We start from the raw sequence: 23,198 nt of genomic DNA, 5'->3' as shown, positions 1-23,198 counted from the left end.
GAAAAGACAGTCAACATCATATGCCACTAGGAAATTGCAATTAAAACAACAATGAGATACCACTACACACCCAGTAAAATGGTCAAAATATGAAACACTCACACCAAATACTGATAAAGATATGGAAGAACAGAAATTCATTCTTTGGTAGTGGCAATGCAAAATGACACAGCCACTTTGGAAGACAGTTTACCAGTTTTTTATAAAACTAAAGATATTCTTAACGTATGATATAGCAATCACGCTCCTTGGTATTTGCCCAAATTAGTTGAAAGTGTATGTCCACTATAGTACCCAAAACAGCATGGTAATGGCACAAGAACAGAGACAGAGACCAATGGATCAGAAAAGAAAACCCAGATCTAAAATCGTCCTCATATAGCCATCTGATCTTTGACAAAGCAGACAAAAACATACACTGGGGAAAAGAATCCCTATTCAATAAACGGTGCTGGGAAAATTGGACAGCCACGTGTAGAACTCTGAAACAGGATCTGCACCTCTCACCACTCGCAAAAATTAATTCACAATGGATAACAGACTTAAACCTAAGCCACAAAACTGTAAGAATTCTAGAAGAAAATGTTAGAAAAACTCCTATAGATACTGGCCTAAGTAAAGAATTTATGAAGAAGACCCTAAAGGTAATCACAGCAGTAACAAAAATTAATAAATGGGACCTGATCAAATTAAAAATTTCTGCACAATCAAGGAATCAATAAAGTGAATAGACAGCCTACAGAATAGGGGAAAATATTAGCATGCTATACATCTGACAAAGGGCTAATAACCAAAATCTACAAAGAACTCAAGCAAGTCAGCAAGAAAAAAATCAAACAGCCCCATTAAAAAGTGGGCAAAAGACATGAAAAGAAGCTTTTCAAAAGTAGATAGACTAATGGCTAATAAACATATGAAAAAATGCTCAATATCTCTAATCATCAGGGAAATGCAAATCAAAACCACAATGAGATATCACCTAACTCCAGTGAGAATGGCTTTTATCAAAAAGTCATAAAACAACAGATGCTTGCATGAATGCCGAGAGAAAGGAACACTCATACACTCCTGGTGGGACCGCAAACTAGTACAATCTCTACAGAAAATAGTATGGAGATATCTCAAAGAACTAAAAGTAGACCTACCATTCGATCCAGCAATCCCATTACTGGGTATTTACCCAAAGGATAAAAAGTACTTTTATCAAAAAGGTGCTTACACTCAAATGTTTGTTGAAGAATTATTCACAATCACAAGATGTGGAATAAACTCAAGTGCCCATCAATACATGAGTGGATCAATAAAATGTTGTATATGTATACCGCTGAGTACCACTCAGCCATAAAAAAATGGAGAACTAATAACTTCTGTAACAACTTGGATGGAACTGTAGACCATTGTTCTAAGTGAAGTATCACAAGAATGGAAAAACAAACACCACATTTATTTACTATTAAATTGGAACTAATCAATCAACACTCATGTGCACATATAGTAGTAAAACTCAATGAAAATCAAGCAGGTAGGAGTGTAGAGGAGGAAATGGGTAAATTCACACCTAACGGGTACAATGCACACTATCTGGGTGATGGACATACTTATAACTTTGACTCAAACTGTACAAAAGCAATTCACATAACCAAAATGTTTGTACCCCTGTAATATTCTGAAATCAAAAAAAAAAAAGAAAAAATGTATGTCCTCTCAAAAACTTGGACATGAATGTTGTCTAAGTCCATTCATGTTGCTATAAAGGAATACCCGAGGCTGGGTAATTTATAAAGGAAAGAGGTTTCTTCGGTTCACAGTTCTGCAGGCTGTACAAGAAGTATGACACCAGCATCTGTTTCTGATAAGGGCCTCAGGAAGCTTCCACTAATGATGGAAGGGGAAGGGGAGCCAACATACGCAGAGATAACATGACAAGAGAGCAGAAGCAAAGAGAGGGGAGGGAGGTGCCAGGCTTGTTTTAACAACCAGATCTCAAGGGAATTAAGAGAGAGAATTCACTCCCACAAAAATGGCACCAAGCCATTTATGAGGGATCTACCCTCATGACCCAAACACCTCCCATCAGGCCTCATCTCCAACATTGGGGGTCAAATTTCAACATAAGATTTGGTGGAACCAAACAAACCATATCAAAAAAATACCAAATGTTTAAAACAGCTTTATTCATAATCACTAAAATTTGGAAGCAATCAAGATGTCCTTCAATAAGTGAATGGAATAATGAACCATGGTATATCCAGACAGTGGAATATTTAGTGCTAAAAAAAAGTGAGTTATAAAGTCATGAAAAAAAATGGAGGAACCTTAAATATACCTTGCTAAGAATCCAATCTTAAAAGGCTATATACTGTATGGTTCCAACTATATGACATTCTGGAAATGGCAATTCTGTAGAGACAGTAGAAAAGATCAGTGGTTTCCAGGGGTTCTAAGGGAAGGAGGAAACAGAGGGATGAGTAGGTGGAATACAGAAGGTCATTAAGGCAATAAAACTACTCTGTATGATACTATAACATTAGGATACATGTAGTTATACGTTTGTCAAAACCCATAAAATGTCCTACACAAAGAATGCCCCTGATGTAAACTATGGATGTTAGTTAATAATAATGTATAATTATTGGCTTATCAGTTGTTACAAATGTACAACTTAATGCAAAATGTTAATAATAGAGGAAACTGGGGGGGATTAGAAATGGATATGTGGAAACTGTCTACTTTCTGTTCATTTTTTCTGCAAACCTAAACCTGCTCCAAAAAAAAGCTATTTTTTTTTAAATCAAAGCACCATAATTTCAAGGCGATCAGGAGAGGAAGAGTGAAAGGCTGGTTCTAAGTCTTGTCTCTAAGCACCATTTTACTCTCACTGTATTCTCAGCAAGATTTAAGGACAAAACCAGATTAAACTCTGTTTAATGATGAGTCATTCAACAATTATCAAGTGTCTAATATGTGCTAGATACTAATAAACAGCCTCTTCATACTGCTTCCCTGAAGTCTAATGTAGATGAAGATAATTTTGGCCATCTCTTTTGTCTTTACTGAATATTTTACTCAAACTAATTCACATAATAAGTCCAGTAGTATTGAATGTCCTTGCCAAATTTACCTTGAAGCCCTGTTTCTAAGGAGATGAGAGAAAAAAATGTTGCCACTCCCCCAAATATGACCTTTTACTTAAGCAAAACCAGAGTAGCCCAATCTCAAACCTCAGTCTTTAGAATATAAACTGATTAATTCAGTAATTAGAACATTGTTACCCAGATTCCTTTCTTTCCTTTTTACTGTCTCCACTCATGTTGCCTAATCCCACCCAGCATAAAACACACACACACACACACACACACACACACACACAAGCCTGAGTCCAGTTCGGTAAAATATGAACTTTTTGCAATATTCTTCAAAATCAAAACCTGTCTTCAACTGGAGACTGAACAGGCAAAATCAATGTCTTAACCTCTAAGGGCAATTTCTGTATTCCATGTGATGTTAAGAATGAACCAGGTACATCAAAGATTTGAAAAGTAAAAAGGGCTTGAAATAGAAAGCCTAACTGGCTTCCAATACATAGTTGCACCATCGTCTTCCATACCAATTTCCCCCAACGTAGAAGCTAATGTTTAGTGCCTGCGTTGTATCAAAGAATGAATTTTAGCCACTGCACAGATTTGTGCAATAAATCCACAAAGAACTAGATTGATAAGAAAGAGACATCGGAAATCAAAAAGCCAAGCATGCTGATTTCACAGAAAACTTAAAGATGTGAGATTCTCTTTCTATTTAAAAAGCCACCAAGACAGAAAACCTACCATGTCCCATTTGTAAGGAAAAGTATTTGCCTTTACTTTAAAGAAAAGTCTTATTGCTAAAAGCTGAAAAAATGTTAACTTTATTTCTTTCAAGCAATGCTGTTTACTATCTTGAACCTCCAACTTTATTCTTTGAAATGAAATTATTCTTCATGTATCACTAGTTTTGATTGCTTGAGATGAAAAAACATAGAAAATAGCAATCATTGCAATTCATAAAATTATTTATACATACTTTTAATTATTGTGTTCATTCATCTACCCACCCACCTACTAATAAGTAGGAAAGTGAATTTTGCTTCCTCTTCCTTTAGGTTGGTAGATGTCAACCTAAGTATACAGATATTGTTGAAAGATAAAATACGCCACAGGCAGAGAAAAGGCAGATAAATATACTGTAGGTGATCCACAGCTAGTTCAGCCTCTGTGTGATTCAGCCTAAACTGAGGAGTTGAATTTTTGTTGCTCCTTTCAAGAAAATAAAACCTCATCGACAGTAATATCTGCTGGCATGGCCCCCAGTGAGCGAGTTAGAGATGTATGTAATTTTAATACAACTTGTATGGATGGATGGTTGATACAATGAGCTAAGGGTGTAAGCAAATTCTGACCCAAAATTTCAGGTTGTGTGCATCTTAATGCAGAAGTATTTGGGGATGGCTCAATAGTTCTGTCTCCAGTGGCAAAATCTGAAACACCCTTTTGAAGTCTCCAAGGGACGATCTGTCCTCATTCTTCTTGGAAAAGAAAAGTAGAAATTTGCTACTCAGGGGCTAAAGAAAAAAAGGAAAAAAAAAACAAAACAAAACAAATGGCAAACAGACTGCTGCAAATGTCCATAGGGCCCTCGGGTACCTTTCACTAAAGGATAAGCTTTTGCATTTTTTTGGCACTTTCAGTAGAGTAATTAAACTTTGGCAACTCCCAAATCTCTCTGTTTCTCTTCTCTTCCAGATTGAGGGGGTGGGAAGGTAAGGAGTCAGGCTCCCCTTCTGAGAGATTTAATTTAATATCTCTCCAAAAATAATGGCTCCTTTTTTGGTAGATAGTGTGCCAGCTTCATCCCATTCTCAGGCCGAATGCCCACCCTGGAAGCAAAGTGGATGGGTATAGGAAGCATGTATCACTACACCAAACCTTTAGCTAAGTGCCCAGATGCTGGAGATGGGACGAGCAGAGGGGGAACGGTGTTAAGAGAAATCTTAAATGGATTTTATTTATATCCCTATCCCTAAGTCGGTTTCCAACTATTTCCTAAGGAGCAACATAATTAGCACGTGAAAGTGGGATGTTAAAACATGCCTGAGATAGTGAGTCCTTTGGAGGGGAAGGTTTGTGCTGCAACCGGGGAATCCTGTATTTGGAAGGAAATCATCATCAACGTCAACAAAGTAACATGGAGAAATGGATGACAGGGATGGTTGAATACTCAGGGGCAAGAGATCCTCCAGTTTCGAGAATAACTGGAAACCGTCTTCTCGGGCTGAGAGATGCCAGACATAGCCACATATTCAGAATGCTTGTGGACTTACACTGCCTTCTTCCTCTCACTGTTTTCTACTGAACTGTAATGGAACCATTTGGCATGGGGCTTCATCTCCCATTATGAGGCAAGTCTACACCCAGCAACATGTCAGCAGCCAGGGTGAGAGGCCTGATTTAAGATGTGTCACTATTGCAAATGAGACCTCCACTGGTCCACTGCTAGAGGAGCTGAGATCCTAGCATTCCACTTAGAAGGCTTTTGATGTTGATTCCAAGAGACCAAAGCCATGGCTAAAGTCTCTCTTCCCTCAGGGCCTTACTTCTTTTTTCTACCAATGCATTTAACTTCAGAATTCTTACTTTCAAATTCTGTAGACATTTCCTGAGTCAAGACCTGATCTTTAAATAATTTCCCACCTTGTTGATAAAATAGAGGCAACCCATTCTAGCAAATCCTGATTATGATTCCATAATCATATTGTTAACTAAATTATTCATGCATTCCCCACCGACTGTGCATTTTTCAACCCATTACAGATCTTTTCATTTGCGAGGAAGATATCAAAATTGACTGGGATTTGCCCAGAAATAGCACTAACCAACTGATAGGATACTTGGGGTTGATCTCAAATCAGGGCTGCATATTCTGCGACTCCATTTCCATCTCTTTGAAATGAGGATGGATTTTCTTTGTCTTTTTTATATATTCCAATTTCATTGTTGCTTATTGAACATAGAAACACAACAGCAATATGTACCATTTATTGAGTACTTACCTCTCTCAATGTCCTAGATGTTGTGCTAAGTACTTTACGTAATGATCAAGTTTAATCCTCAGAATAATTTTACAAAGGAGGAATTTTTTATATCGACCCCACTCCCACCATACTGCATGTGATGAATTAAGAATCTAAAGCTCAGAGTTATTGATAGTGAGGATTAGATTTCCTCTGACAGAGATTGCTAGTGCCTACTAATGTCATGGTATTACAAAGAAACAAAAGCATAAAGCAAAGAAGAGAAGAAGGAAAAAGAGGAAAAAAAGGAAGGAAGGAAGGGAGGGAGGGAGGGAGGGAATGACCAAGATACAGTTAACTACTGGTGGCTTAAATTTAACAGATATCATTCATAGATTTTGAAGTCTAGTGGAAGGAATATGTGACTAAGCCAAGAGGCCTGGGCCCTGGCCTCAATCCATTTATTAACCAGCTGTGTGACTTTAAGCACATGTTTATCCTGCCTGTCTCCATTTCTTTGTCTACTAGATGGGGTAATAATGATAATTTGCCTAAACCACATCAAAATTAAATAATATGGTGAATGTAGAAGGAATTAGGGAAATTAAAACTGCTGTTAAATGGAATATGTCATTACGGATGATTCTGCCTAAAACACCAGTTAAAATGAAATGTCTCCCTTTCCTTCCTTTTGTTCCCATAGTTCACCATTTGTGCCTCTTCTTGAGTCTTAATTAGCTGGGCAGAAATTTGTCTATCTCTTCAGAGACAGAGAGCACCTTACTCATCTTTTTTTTAAAAGCATTTGTTGATTGATTTATTCATTCATTGAATTATTAATAATTAACCCACTTATGTTCAACTGAAGCATGATTGATGCTTAACTTTACAGCCACATTTTTGTGTAACGTATTACATGTTTTTAAGCCCTTAATTCTAATTCAAACTAATTGTATTATTAGCATAAGCAATGCATAACTGCAAATGTAAATGTACTAAAAACAGAAACAAATAATGTGTTGCACGGTCTCTTTCACAATTCCTGGCTTAAGGATCTGATAGCCCTCAGCTGAGTGCTAACTGTCTATGGAGGAATCTGCTCATCCTTAATCAAATCTATATAACCGCCTTTAAACCAAAAGACTATCAGTGAACAGACTTCTTCCCATATATTGTCTCCATCATCTCCTTTGCCAATGGGTCATCCTGTCAAGCTTGCTCCATGGGAATCTGGCTGGAGGTTAATGCAAATAAGCAGATGGGACTAAATGGTTTCAGTTACCACCAATCCTAGGGTATTTTAACATCCAGGAGAGCTTCACAAAAGGAGAAGTCTGCAGCAATTACAAATGGAGTCAAGCAGGCTCTGGATCCTTGGCGAATGTCAGAGCTCACAGGGAATGCTGTTACAGATTTCCTCCTCTGCCTTGATTAAATTAGCATCAACTCTCCCTGGTCTACTACAGGAGTGTCCAGAATGTTTAAGATGTAAAATACCTTGGGACTGTGCCACTGAAAGAACAAGTCAGCCCAATTTTCTCTTTATTGTATTTTCTGATTATAATACTGCTTAGCTAAAAAAGTAGATTCAGAAGTTGCTTTGGGGATGAGGGCAAGGGTTAGAAAAGCAGGATTCCCCACCTAGGTTCTTTTTGATTCAGTTTCCTTTCCTGGGAACTAGTTCCTAGACTGCAGGTATCTCTGCCATTCTATCCATCTGAGGTGGCTTCAGAAGGAAAACAAAAAGCATACTGTTTGAGTGACAGATTTTTTAAACCCACCCCAGTACTTCCAGGGGATGACTTTTCCCAGAACACAGCCTAGGAGACATGCACAGAGGTGTCTTGACAGGTGGGTTGTCACATGGCAGTTGTCAGAAAGCCACATCCCATACAATCCTTTTGCCAGATCTTTTGAGCACTGCATGAAGTGTATTTTGGTACAATGAACATGTGCCACCTGTCTGGGTATATTTGTATTTCTGGAAGAGTCCATGTGTGTACAAGATTTAGTGCACTGTGGACAAATTCAAGTCTGATATTTGAATGAAGTAACCATGTCAGTTTAGAGTAGTCATTTTTCCAGGCTAAGCATTCATAGCTCTGGGAGTGACATGCGACACCCCTTTAAAACCCTTCACCAATTTGTTAACTTCCTCTGAACCCATTTCAGTTTGTTGGTGCCCTTCCCCCAGGATGTAGCCCAGAACTGGACACAGTGTTCTACACATGCTCTGATCAGTAATAATTGGAGAGAAGCAATCATTCATTACTACTGTAGAAGTGATTCAAAATAAAATCTAACAAGGATGGCAAATCAAGTGTACTACCATTTTTGGACCGAATGCATTGCCAGCTTAAAGAGCCTATATATAATTTAGTGGGTATTTTAATAAATTTTATTTCCAACATGGGGCTTATATTGTGAGAAGCACATTCTCATATACACCTAACACCTACTGAACCCTAATTATGATACACAAGACAAAGTCCAGGACATTATCACCCAATTTATTATTAACCAATTGGATCTCATTGCTTACCAACACTATTCAGAATGAATATTGAATTGGGGCTGATGGTTATCAAAATGGGAACCTTCCTGGGGAAGAGGTACTTGGATATTGGGTAAGGCTGAAAATTTCTGGCAAAAATAGGGCTTGATAGCTTACTAGGTCATCATGGACATCATGATATTACCACTTATAGGCACTTACCAAAAGGAACACCAATTTGCTGAGTCATTATATATGCGTCCACTTATCAATCCATTCTCTATTTCCCTTCTCATTTCCCAAAAGATTTGAGGTACTTAGAAGAATGTATAACATAAGTTAATTCCAAACATGAAAATAAAGCCAGAGATGATGTCATTTAGAATAGGTAATTGAGACCAGAAAGAAAAAGCATAAATATAGAGGTAACTTGAACCTACACGGTTAAAATATTTAACTGCACATTTGTCCTTGGGCTTCATGGAAGCTAAAACAAAAATGGAAACAGTTTCAATTACATAATTTGTACAGTCTTTAAAGAGAAAATGTACCAGATTATTAGGGGAAGGACATATAACTATAGAATATTCTCTATGGCAGATGAAAGAACACGGGCTAGTAAGTATTTCTCTATTACTCTTGCTTAAAAACTAAGTAAGTGCATCTTAGGTGAAAGAAAGTCAGCTCAGTGTGAAACCAGTATCTAGTCCCTCTACATGATTACCCTAAGATAAGTCATTCTCTTTTTCTTAGGGCAGCTAGTCATTAATCAGCATCTCTCAAGAATCATTCTGAGTCATGGACTCTCTGTATTGAAAGACACATTAAAGTTGCTAATCTATTCCAATCTTCCACTCAAAGCTGGAATATTACACACCATCCCAAAGACATTTGAGCAATGGCTAATCACTCTGGAAAGCATTCTACAGCTAGACAACCACTACGTTTTTAAGGCATTCTGCTCCATTTTCAGATTTCTTTTTAAAATTTATCTCTACATTCATCCTTACGTTGACAATTCAACAATTGGCCCTAGTTTTACTGCTTAAGGAGCAAGAAAATCTAAGTTGAATTTTTATATTTAAATACCACTAATGTGTCTATAATAAATCATCTGAAGATGATATCCTTTATATAGGTGCTGCCATGTTTTAAATTGACCCACTGCTTATGGGAACAGTTAGAGCAGTGTTCCCAACAGTGGGAAGCATACACATGGAAGTAAAAACTACAAAAAATTGATCACTAACTTTGGCAGCAGTCATTAAGTTTACTAACTGTGCCCTAGATGGAATACAATCAATCTCACTTGTTGACATGAATATGAAATGTGAAAATAGCCCATCACATTGCTCTACATGTCTTCTTTTGGGATTTCCATGGTGGCTTCTGTGTTATTGCTAATATTTCTTCTGTACTATCATGAGACAGGCAAGGTAAAACAGGCTATATCTTGCATTAAAAAAAAGCTACTTAGATTTCTAAGGTTGATTCCCATAGCCTCTGGAATTGGTTTTCTTGGCAATTGGTGTCCCTTACAAGTCCTACTAATTGTTCTTTTGGTCGCAGTAGTCATGACAATGGTCTACTGTGATCTATCTAGAGTGTTAAATGCGCTGCACAGCTGCTCTATCATGTGATTGCCATGATGATACACCAACAGAAAGGTCAAGATCTCACAATACAGTTGACTAAGGTGACAACCTTTTAGCAGTGAATATCAAGAACTCTGCTCTTCTCTGAATGGGTCAATCTCTCATGAGCAAAAGAATGACTAAAACAGGGGCCACAGAGAATGAATATACAAATGGCCAGACAAAATGTGACAATAAAACTCTGACCCACATATTGATGTGTTAAGAATAGTTTTAAAGTTGGGAGATTTTTATAGTAATCCAATAAAGAGATGATAGTGGCTCAGGGATAGGAGAGATAGGAGGGAGTGAGGAGAGATAATAGTTGATAATGTAATGACAGGGTGAAAAGTGGTAAGATTCTTGATTTATGAGGAACATAAAGACAAGAAAATTTGGATTTGGATCAAATACAAGAAGGAAAGTCAGTCACGGTTGAATTTCAAGATTTTGGACTGAATAACCAGAAAGATGGAATTGACATCAATGAAAATTGGAAAAGCTAAGGATCAGGTTTTGGAGAATTCAGGAGCAGGCGAGAGGAACAGGTTTTAGAGAATTCACCGTGGAAGGTGATAAGTTTGAGATATCAATCAGACTACTCAGTTTGGGATTAGAAGAAAGATCAAAACTGAAGATATAAATTTGGAATTATCAGGATAGAGATGGCACTTAAAGTTATGAGACTGGTTGAAGTTATCAAAGGATTGAGGATGCATAGAGAGTAGAAGGTGATCAAGAATAGAGCCCCGAGTCATTTCATCAGTTCAGGGATGGGAAATAGAACCAGCAAACGACATCAAAAAAGTAGCAACCAGAGTGGTGGAGGAAAAATATAATGAAAATGGAACAAAATGCAAACAATTGGCAAATTCAGGTGATCAGTACTTCATACTGTTCTAAAATGATACCTCCAAAATGGAAGATTTCAAAACAATAATTAGTCATTTTTTTAATTTGTCCTTAGGTGTCCATGCACACACACTCACACACACACACACACACACACAAAGAAGATTCTAGAAGGATATGCATTAAAAGTGAAAATTGTAAAAGTAGAATATGCGTGGGGGATATTTAGTATTTTTCATGTTCTCAGTTTTCTCAAAAAAAATTGATAACACATTTGCAATCAAAGAAACAATAAAGGCTTAATAAAATCAAAAGACACTTACTTGAGTTTGCTCTGGGGAAGAGCCATGATCAACCAATATGGGTTTTTGTTCGGTTTTTGCTGCCCTTCATAGGGTCAGGTTTAATTCTTCCATGAGAGGGAGACTAAAAACAAAGCTTAGTCACACTGCACACAGAAGATTCCAGTAGTCAAGCTCAGCTTCCCAGGTGAGCCTGCTGTGCTGCATTGCAGAGGGCCTGACACACACTCCAGGGGTTGGATTTGATCAGGTTGTGGTTGCCTTGGCTTCTGACCCCAGGCAAATGAGTTCTAGGTGTATGTGAGCTTTAGCCTTATTAAAAATGTTGAAAAGCCAAATCTCACAGATCCCAGCACTCCCTGCAGTAACTTCTCCCTTGCTGGGCACAGCAGGCAGGCCTGTCCTCAAAGGCAACTGCTGCCAGTTTTCTTCTGGTGGGGGGCAGAAGGGGGGCGTTCCATTGTTCGGGCAGGCAGGATTCCTATTGGTTGAATCCTCTCAGTGATAACTGGAGGAGACCAACTGCTTCAGAGAGCCTTTGATAAGGTCTTTAAGCGATGGAGGCCCCCTAAGCTTAGATTGTTTATTCACCTACATTGAAGAGATTATATTCCCTGTCAGTAGTGTAGCCAACTCAGGCTCACTCTGATTTCAAATATAATATCGTATTAATAACGGCATAATGCAGAATTTTTAACTTCTCTTCATGAACTTTATTCTTATCCCTAAATGTAATTTTCTAATTGGGCAATTACACATGAGCATTATTTGACCTTTAAACAAGTTCATATTTATAATAGAATCATGAAGAGTAATGACCAGCATATGTTAGTAAATAGTGACACTTTCCATATAAATACACACTGGTACAAACCCATTGTTTATTTCAGAAAAAGGATGGTGTCTAAATGACAACTCTGGGTTCCTAGTGAGTCCTCAGGGCCGGTGGAAGAGCTAGAAGCTTCCTACTCTGCTGTGACTTTCACTTTGTGATTTTTGTTTCCTAGTGGTCCTCACTTCTGGAGGTTACCCAGCCCAGCCACTGCTGTGCAGCTGCCATGCAGGTTCCCACAGCAGCATCTCCCCCGTTCTTGGTCACTTTCTGTGATTGCTCACGGGTACTGATGTTAGTCAGTGTGCCCATGTGTTTTTCTAACAAAAACCTTTTTTTCCTGAATTGTGAGTTTCTCTGAATCATTGTATCTTCAAAGAAAACCCTCAGGAAATGATACACCCCTCTCACTGCCCTAAACTCAATGACATCTGGACAAAATATTTCCAGAAGCATACCCTGCACCATTTGATCTTTGTCTTTGCTTATATTGCTCCTTCTTCTGGGAAAGCCCTCCCACCCATTTCTGCCAATAAAATTACACCTGCTTTCCCAAACCCTTTCCCAACCAGCCCCTCCATGATGACTTCTTTGACATCCCTCAAGCAACCAAATACAATACCCTTCTCTGAACAATGAAGCATGCTACCATGCATGTGACTCTGATTGTGTCTCCCTTGCTGTGCAGTTTCTTAGTACCTATCTCCTTGAAGTGCTCCCAGCAGAGGCAAAAGAACAGAGGTCAGAGCAAAGATTGAGAGCAATCCAACTTAGCTTGCATCCCTGCTGCCTTACTTCACTTTTATGTGACTTTAGAGATATTATTCAACCTTCCTGTACCTGAATTTCCTCATCTGTAGAAGGAAGATAAAGATAATACCCACTTATAAGGTGGTGGTGAGGGTGAACTAAGACCATGCCTATAATGTGCTCACTGAAGCAGTATGATATAGAAGTAAGAAGCAATGGCTCAAGGTGTTGAGTCTGGTTGGGTTCAAGTCCTAGCTCTTTCAACTTACTCTCTGTGTGTTCTTGGACATGTTACCCAACTATTTGTTGCCTTAATTTCTTCATACTAAAAGATATATGATAAAAATAGCAACCACCTGATAGGTTTATACTGACAGTTAATGTAACATATGCAAATGTAAGAACACATAGTAAGCTCTAATAAATACTCTGATTTATCATGAGGTTCAGGGAAAGCAAGGTAAGCTCATGCCAAGCACTGAAATCACATTATTTATTATCCTTCACAGTCATGAATGCTTCCTGCATGACCTTAGAAGTTGCCCTACCTGGATAACTTAGAATTGCAGGTTAGGAGTGAAAGAGAGAGACAGACAGACTGAGAGAGTAAGTGAGAGAGAGAGAGACAGAGACAGAGACACAGAGAGAGATTTAATATCCCTTCCTCTTATCCTGATTCAATTTTATCAAGTTATCTCTCAGATAACAATGTTCTTCCCTGTGAAGCTGGACCCAAATCCATTGGTTCTATTCAGTGCATGGGCGTGCTAACAGCATGCTTGCGTGTCCAAATAGACACTGAGCATCATAAAAGCCCTTTCCACAGTGACAGTAGTACACTGCGGAGCATGGCTTGCTATTAATCTTCTTTCTGCTTCACCTTCACAGTCAGCCTAGAACTTCTGAGCTCCTTGTCCACCATTGTTCTGAATTTGCTAATCATTCCTTTCAGTCTATTCTGAAAGCAACCCGGATTTCACACCTAGCCTCCAATCTTTGTGAAACTTAGTAACCAAGTGACAAAAGAAGCAGCCTTCCAAGGGAAACATGTGCTCTTAGAAAATCAGTTCCGGGACTCCTTGAGCCTTTTTTCTCTTATCCTTTGTTTATTTTATGTTTAAAAGGAGCTATGTGTATATTTACTAATTTGAAATCTATTGGTTTTGCCTTCACTTCTATTTTACTCTTAGCCTTGGTCAGCTCTCCCTTATCTTCTGACTCCATCATACTCCAGCCTCCTGACAACCTCCAAACTTTGGGGCATTTGTAAAATTAAATCTCCATGCTGGCTTCTTTTTTTTTTTTTCTCTTAGAGAGCATAATAGTCCATTGTGTTTGCATTTCCCAACTGATAACACTATGGTGTTTTTTTAAAAAAATATTGTAAAGCATTATAACCTTAATAAACTTAAGGAACTATTAAAGTCTAGGGCTTGAAAGATTATATAGACCAATAAGTCCATTTCCCTGTTCAAATACCTTCAGAATTAGAAAGTAACTTGGATATCATCCAGCTCAACCTTTTGATTTTTCAGTTAAGGAAACCAAGACTCAAAGAGGGGACTTAGGAAACTAAGTATTTGTAGCTAAGCAATGGTTCTCAACAACGGGTGACTTTGACCCACAAGGGGACAATTGGCAATGTCTAGATACATATTTGGTTGTCAGAACTACAGAGGTGCTACTGGCATCTCATGGGTAAAGGCCAGGGATGCAGCTAAACATCATACAATGCACAGGTCAGCCCCCATAACAAATTATCCAGGCCAAAATGTCAATGGTGCTGAAGTTGAGAAACTCCAAGCTAGAGAGATCCCCCTTGCTTCAGTAATCCTTTTAGGATCTCATGCCAACATACATCCATGATCATTACATAAAAACCTTATAATCCAAATTAAACTCATCTCCCGTGCCCTTGCCTGCTGGTTTCCATTTTACCACCTTCCTAGATAATCTCTGTAATGTTTCCTGACTGAGACTACAAATGGTCTTATTTCTGTACCTATGTGAGCCAGTGAGGAAGTAGCTATACCAGGGAGATTTGGGGGGAGAGGGAGATTTCATTTCTAGGTTACATTTGGGGGTTGATTATGACAGCTGTATTCAACCCATGGGTGGGTGACTGAAGAGTGCCCGAGGTATGTTATGACACACAAATTGATTTGTTATGGAAACTGGCAATGGATGCCGTGGTAAATGAGATTTCAAATGAATGATAAAATGATGATCCAATTTGGAAGTAACGTAATGGCTGTTGCAATGGCCTCTTTTAGGTACCATTTCATAAGAGCTAAAAAGTGTATATACAAACCAATCCTTGAATTTCTTTCTATGATAACATAGCCGAATGAGAAAACTTACAAGAAATGTTGACACTAGATCTTGCCATTAGCTGATCTGGGTAGGGGAAAGGGAAGTAAGAAGGAGCCTATCAAAATCAAGAGATGATAAATTTTTTAAAAAATATTTAAAACAACAGTAGCCATTTCATCTCCGTTTTGCCTTCCCTCCTTTTGCCCAGTAATCAAGCTTAAACATGCTTTATATGGTTCAACTTGAAGCCCAAGGGGAAATATAACTTCTCACACCGACCATGAACAAGGTGTCAAAGCCAAGCCAGGCTTCAATTTGATGAATGATATTTTGTAATATCTAGTTACATCATTTTTTTTTCAAAACTTTGACCTGGTAATTCCCATTTTGAAACTCTAACCTGTTTGAAAATATTGGTAGTGAGTAGGGAATAGTTTATACAATAAGATCTTATTTTTACAGTTGCATAATATAGCAAAAGCTTGGATGTAACCTAAATGTCTAACAATTTTAAGTAAATTCTGGCGTAATCAATGTAATGGTGGAAGAAAATGCATACAGTCTGAGAAGCATGAAGTCTTCAAAGCAATGTGGGAAATTCTTATGCTATAATGTTAATTGAAAAATAAAGGATCTCAAAATTATGATGGGATAGGAGGAATAAGTTCTAGTGTTCTATAGCACTGTAAGGTGAATATAGTTAAGAGTAAGTTATTGTACATGTTTAAAAAGCTAGAAGAGAAGATTTTGAATGTTCCCAATATAAAACAATGATAAATATTTGGGGTGATATATATCCTAAATACCCTGACTTAATAATTACACATTGTATACATGCATGGAAATATCACTCAGTATCCCATAAATATGTACAATTATTTATGTGTCAACTAAAAATAAAAGGAAAAAAATTAATGATCCGCAAATGTATGTACAGATTGATTACCAGCCTATAAAAGATGGACATGTGAAGAATGTCTAGAATGAAACACCAAAATGACAAAAACAATGATAGAAACAAATCCATACATTTATAGGCAATACTGGTTCTTATTTTTTCTTGATCTTTTCTATAATATAGTTAGAAAAAACATACATATGTATGCACAGTCAAGTTTGACTCAGACTCCCTTTCTTCAGCCAAAATACCGAAGTACAGATTTGCATTTCTAGGAAGTTATTAGTAACAAGGAAACCTATAATAAGAATTTTGGAGTGCATAGAAGAATAAGCATTATAATTTAAATTAGGCTGCAACAAAGATAAGGTCAGCTGTGTTGAAGCAGTAATGAGTGTATGTTAGAAAGTCCCTCCTAAGGTTAGCTTAGTCATTTCACATTCTCTTCTAGTAATGGTCTGATCATAGACTCAAGAATTTCCCAGAAGATATTGGCGATGACCATGGAGTTTATCTATCAAGCCAAACTCTGCTTCTTTTTTTTTATTTCAGGATATTATGGGGATACAAACATTTTGGTTACATGTTATGACTTTGCCACACCCAAACCATGATTTGAGGTGTGCCCTTTCCCTCCTACAATGCTCATCACGTCCATTAGTTGTTAGTTTACCCACCCCTAACCCCCCAAACCTCAAAGAATATTACTACCGTGTGAGCACCTTAGTGTTGATCACTTAGTGCCAATTTGATGCAAACTCTGCTTCTTTAGTTTCTTCCTTAAAATCCAGAGAAGTTGGTAGTTTCCCTGACTATGCTTCACTTCCTGATGTATATGCTCAACCAAACATGCCCACAAGACAATTTCCCTTCTCACGTTTCCAACATCAAATCCAGTCCAGAAACCTGGGAATCATCGTAGACTTCTCCCACTTCTTCATCCCTCAACGACTCAAGCAGCCCATTGTCAAGTAGACCTGTCAATTCCACCTCCTGAATCCCTGTTGAATGTGTCTGTCTTGTTTTCCGCCCTCCCTCAACCATGGGCTCTTACGAATACTTTCTGACTGGTCTCCCTTAAGGCAGTCCCATCCATCACACGGCTGTTAAAAAAACAGCTGTGATCCCATTATTTCTCTGTTGAAATCAGTGGATCCCTACTATCTCTGAAATAAATTCCATCCCCCTTAGGCAGGCTCTCAGGCTCTTTTTATCTGACCATTGCTTACTTCTACTACAATTCCAAAATCAAGTCATTTTACTGAATGAAACACATTTTTCTCAACATAATTAGATTGAGTTGGAGACAGTAGAAATATCAGCTTTCTCATTTCAGGCACTATGGTAATTTTAACATAATCTAATATCACATTCTCATTTTTAACAGTTGTAGTTCATATTTGATTTATATTATATTACAAGTAAAATTTCTAAATATTTTTATAAACCTTCTTGTAGTTAAGTAATTTCCTTTTTGTTTTAACAAAGTGCAAGACTTCCTAATTATCCCTATGAAGCTCCTCTTCTGAGATTCTGCCCAGGATTCCATTTTGCTAAAACCTTTTTAGGCACAAATTTTGTCATGTAATGCAATAGCTGCTTATCCCAGCTTTGTGAGATCTGAAGATTTTTATCAACATGAGACCAAGTGTTATAATTAAGGAACACCACTAACTACTCTTCAAGTATTTGGAATGCCACTGAAATTTTCTCCATCTCTCTCGGTTTTCACATCGGTAGGCTGGGTAGAACAACATAATCATGGTAAAGATGAGGATAAGCTAGTATCTTATGTCAGACATTATACTAAGTGCATTACATATTAATACATATATGCTGAAGGAGGTACAATCATTAACCCTGCTTTTTTTCTGATGAATACACTAAAGGTTAAAAAAGAATAAATAATTTACCCAAAATAGAGTCGATAAAATGATAAAGCTAACCTATAGAAATGCTAAAGTTCATGTGAATATTAATTATCTTCTTCCTTCTGAGTCATCCATTGTTTAAACAGAGAAGTCTTTATTTCACCAATCCTCTACTCATGAGACTTAAGGTGGTTTCCATGTTTTCACCATTAACAAGCATTATCTTTGTGCACTTCTGAAATTAAATTTCTGGGAAGTAGAACTTCAGGGTAAAAAGTCATGGATTTTTTTTATTTTGTATGGCTAGTTTGTGCTATCACCTTTATAGTTAAAAATATTAAAAGATTTTTTGGGAATTGTATAGAATATGTCTTAGGTACGTCCTTAGATTCCCTCAGAGACATCAGCTCCTGAACCCCCAGTCGTGAGCTTTGCCTTAGGTGCCACCAATTCTGCTGGGCCCCTCACAGGTCCACCCCCTGGGATGACCAGTCAAATTCCTAGAAGAACCTCCTTCTTTGCTGCTACTATATAGCCAAGCCAACCAGGCTTGCACTCCAAGTTTTTGGCTTCTCCCACCATTTCTAAACTTGGATGAGTGGCTAAAAGGACCCAGAGGGTGCAACCTCAACATGTCAGTTTAACCCTCTGGATATGCACTCTCACTAATGGGAAACAGGAAGGTGGGGTGACACATGGCAGGCAGATAAAGGCTGTCCTTCCTTCTCAACTCCATATAGCCCATCCAGAAACATCTCACATAGCTGGGCCAACCTACCTGACCGACCGCTTTGGCCAGTGCAGTCCCTGGCTCATCTAAGACAATAAAGTTTATGAAAGTGTTTTGTAAATTACAAACCACTTTGGAAAGGGAAGGTATTTTTATTACTGTGATTTTCATTGTCTTCAAGAATACATGGGGCTGTATAGCCAGAATTTCATTTGGAACAAAATAATTAAGATTGCCTTTATATTTAAATTTCACTACTCTTTATCAGTCTAAGAAGGATTTTCAAACATTTTTGATCTTTCTGATTCTGTTTGCCTTCAGGGAAGTATAATTAATTATAAGCAGCATAGAAATAATACCAGCAGTGCATTTCAGTGCGTTCCTACGGAGGGCAGGCTGGAATAAGGAGTAGGATGACATGCCTGTGTACTCCGGTGTGCTCTGATTCAGCATGATGCATACCCCTGGTATGGGATTCCATAGTAATATTAGAAATATGAAATGAGGCAGAAGTAGGATGAAAGAAAACTAAGATAAAAGAAAATCAAGAACTTCCTAACTCTGCCCTACTTTCAAAGAATTATCTTCTATTTTACCAGATGTTATCTTTTCCAGTTCCATACACACACACACACACACACACACACACACACAAACTGTGGATAATTCATATTCGACTCAACCAACATTTACTAAAAGCCTAAAGTATCTTCCCCTTTTGTGTTCTGTTACAGCACCCAGTGCTTTCCATACTACTCTCTGTTGTTAATGCTTACTTAATTATCTGCCTTTCTGGCTGTACTCTGGGACAGCAGGAAGTTGTCAGTTCTTCCCTCTGTCATATTCTTGGCATTTAACATATTATTGAATTTTAAAAAAATGTTTCTTAAATGGTTAATGAAAGAAAGAATGAATGAAGAAGGAAGATGAAATGACCATTTATCTGGCCTTGGTTAAGTGTATAGTGTTCTATATATATCCTCAGGCACAAACTTCAGCTTAAAACGAAGTAGATACTTAATAAATAGATGCTGACCAATTGATAAAACAATTTTAAATTAATATAAAAATATCTAAAGTTTGTCTTCTAACAGCAGGGTTCAAAGTATTCTAAAATGTTCTCATTTACATTTACGGAACACAAACATATGAGAGTTACTGCTTACTTTTAGAAACTGAAGTTCTTAAGGCCACCCCATCGGATTGAAGGCATGCTGGAAAATGTTAAGAACTGGCTGGGGGATTTGAATCATCATCTGCTTCTCACAGCCAAGAAAGGTATTATGGTTCGGGGCCCACCCCATTTATATACAGAGAATAGCTTAGGGATAACTATTCATAACCTGGACTCTGCCTTTCTCGGAACATTTGTATGGAAATGCTACTGCATTTCCATGTACCAAAGAAAAGCATCCCAAGTTGGGCCAATGCTTATTTTGCCTATGCTACAAGCTAACTAAAACTCTGGATTATATCAATGCTTTCTTTGGTTTTATATATCTGTTCCTAGTATCTGATTTATTGCATTTATACTGTTCACATGGGAAGAGTAATACTTACAGAGATAAACCATTTTTCCTTCTTCTTGGTTGTTTGAAGCCAAATTATTTTTAAAGGATCAGAGGTCATTTGAGGCTCATTGGATTATCTCAAGTGCCAGATTTCCTCTTTATTTTTGATACAAGGAATGATTTTCTGCAATGGGCATTTAAAATTCATGGCTCCCAGGGCTTTAGCAATACTAGGAAAGGCCCCTGCTGGCAACCTTATTAGCATCTCTGCCTCTTGATTTTTATTTAATTTCTTTTAATATTCTATCATGATGCTGACAGACATTATGGAACTAAGGGTTACAGAGTGAGAACAATATTTCACTACATCATTAAGTCTGCAGTGAGTTAATAAATTGCTCATAGTGTGCTTTGAGTTCATATACAAAGAGGCTAAATGAAAACAAAATCACGGTTAATACAAAAGGAGAGAATATCGACATCAATTGTCCAAGTAGTACTTATACTAAAATGACAGTTTAGCACCTGGATTTTATATTTGTATCTACAAAAGAATGGAGTGGCTTTCCAATGGCAAAACAGGCATTTGGAAAACAGTCATTCTATTTTCTAAGCCCGAGGAAGTAGAAAGATGTTAGAAAATATGGATGTGATTTAAAAAAAAAACAAAACAGAAAACAAAAAACCAGTTCATTAGAATGTTGGCATTGATCAAAAAGCTGTCTCATGTTGGGGATGACTTTCAAATTTTACATCATATTCACATACAGCATCTCATTCTAGCTGGGAAGAATTTTCTGCCTTCACAGAAAACTTAAGAGTTCCCCAACCTCTTGGCCCCTCACCCCTCCAATCTACCGACCTGCCTCCCTGAGCACCAAGGGTACTCTAAAGCAGTGCTTCTCAAACTTTCCTGAGAACAGGAATCACCTGGGGATCAGGTTAAAATGCTAATTCATTGGGAAGGGCCCAAGAGTCTGCATTTCTAACCCATCCCAGCTGGTGCTGCTGCTGCTGCAGGGACTAAATAACCACCTATGAGAAAAAGCATCCTGAGATTAGTGTCCTAGGTCATCACAGAAGATTTAGACTGAAGTTAATCCAATACACATTTAATGAGATGCAACATTGTTCTTGTGTTAATTAATAAGTAGGCAGAAATAGTCAGCGATTTACAGACTCCACTTTATTTTCACAAAGTCAAGCCAAGCACTTCTACAGCTGATTTAAGAGCAAAACTAGGAAGCTGTGAAGAGCCCTCTAGGGATCTTGGAATCAATAAACTAAGGCATGAGCTCTTACTCTTTTTTAGGGGTCACCCACCCTTTTAAAAACTATAGGTACTCTCCCCCCAAAACTGTACACATAGCCAAACAAATAATTTTGCATATATCTGTTCCTGGACTCTTGAAAGCCCATATAAGAAAATAGTTTCAAGATATCTATTTGAGAAATCCTAACCTGAGGGTGTTCTAGGAGGTAGGGAAAACAAGGAAACAAAAACATCTTTAAACTCTCAATGGGATATTAGGCAGCTTTTAAATACAACTCGCATAGTAGAACTAAGTCAATTACCTAAAGGCACAGATTTAAAAATAAATAAATAAAAGGTGGGGAGAATTTAAGACTTTATGACAAAAGCCATGGGAAGTTCTCTGTAGCCCAAAAGATGATGAGGAACAAGAAAAGAAAAATAAAACCTTGTTTCAAAACCATCTTACCTCTTACATCTGGCCTGGCTATCCTGCCTCAGTCTCTCAATGACTGGCCTCTGGGCCAGTAGCCTCTGAATATCCAAGGGTGCTTGATAAAATGCAGATTCCTGGGCCAAACCCTAGATCAACAAATCTCTGGACACACAGTTCAGAAATTTGCATTGTATAAGCTCCCAGGTGATGCTTATGTACATCCTCAGGGTATATTAATGAAAGTAAGACACCTCCCCTGCCATTCAAAGACCAAAAAGGAATTATATTCCTATATATGGCTGCCTATAGAATAAGGAAGCAATTTGGGAATAGTGATCCCAAATACATCCCTGAGTTGTGCTCATGATTAGAATAGGCTTTTAAATGCAACTATCTTGGGGGAAATTAATTAATTAATTAATTTTTTAAATTCAAGATATTATGGGGGTACAAATATTTTCTTTACATGTAATGCATCTGCCTTGCCCAAGCCAGCTACAAGCATGTCCTTCCCCCATACAGTGCACTCCACTTCCATTAATTGTGGGTTTACCGCCCCCCACACCTGACCAGCACCCAATTAGTATTACTACCTTGTGAACACCTTAGTGTTGATCAGTTAGTACTAATTGGATGGCGAGTACATGTGGTGCATGTTTGTCCATCCTTGTGATACCTCACTTCAAAGGATGGACTCAAGCTTTATCCGGATAATATAAGAGGTGCTAGTTCACCATTGCTTTTTGTAGTTGAGTAGTATTCCAAACGACATTTTATTAATCCACTCATGTATTGATGGGCACTTGGGTTGTTTCCACATCTTTGCAATTGTTAATTGTGCTGCTATAAACATTCAAGTGCAGAGATATCTTTATTATAGAATGTCTTTTTTTCCTTTGGATAGATGCCTAGTAGTGGGATTGCTGGATCAAATGGTATTTCTATTTTTAGCGCTTTGCGGTATCTCCAAATTACTTTCCACAGGGTTTGTACTAATTTACAGTCCCACCACCAGTGTAAGAGTGTTCCAATCTCTCCACATCCACACCAGCATTTGTTGTTTTGGGACTTTTTGATAAAGGCCATTCTCACTGGACTTAGGTGATTATCTCATTGTAGTTTTGATTTGCATTTCCCTAATGATTAGAGATGTTGAGCACTTCTTTATATGTTTGCTGGTCATTAGTCTGTCTTCTTTTGAAAAGTTTCTGTTCATGTCCTTTGCCCATTTATTGATGGGGTTGTTTGATTTTTTCTTGTTGATTTTCTTAAGTTCT

At 37.8% G+C, this 23,198-nt stretch overlaps 1 protein-coding gene across 1 annotated transcript in view; it reads right to left on the bottom strand.

The window, feature by feature from the left end:
- Nucleotides 1-23,198, bottom strand: part of AGBL1 (ATP/GTP binding protein-like 1) — a 502,451-nt gene that overhangs the window by 94,710 nt on the left and 384,543 nt on the right. The window contains exon 20 of the mRNA XM_012643678.1: nt 22,442-22,447. Coding sequence (XP_012499132.1) covers nt 22,442-22,447 — 6 coding nt within the window. The remainder of the gene's footprint in view (nt 1-22,441; nt 22,448-23,198) is intronic.

The sequence above is a fragment of the Propithecus coquereli genome, unplaced genomic scaffold (assembly GCF_000956105.1).
Source record: "Propithecus coquereli isolate 6110/MARCELLA unplaced genomic scaffold, Pcoq_1.0 Scaffold20, whole genome shotgun sequence".
Classification (NCBI taxonomy): domain Eukaryota; kingdom Metazoa; phylum Chordata; class Mammalia; order Primates; family Indriidae; genus Propithecus; species Propithecus coquereli.
Note: the sequence above shows the minus strand (reverse complement) of the source record. Positions and strands in the feature narration are given on the sequence as shown.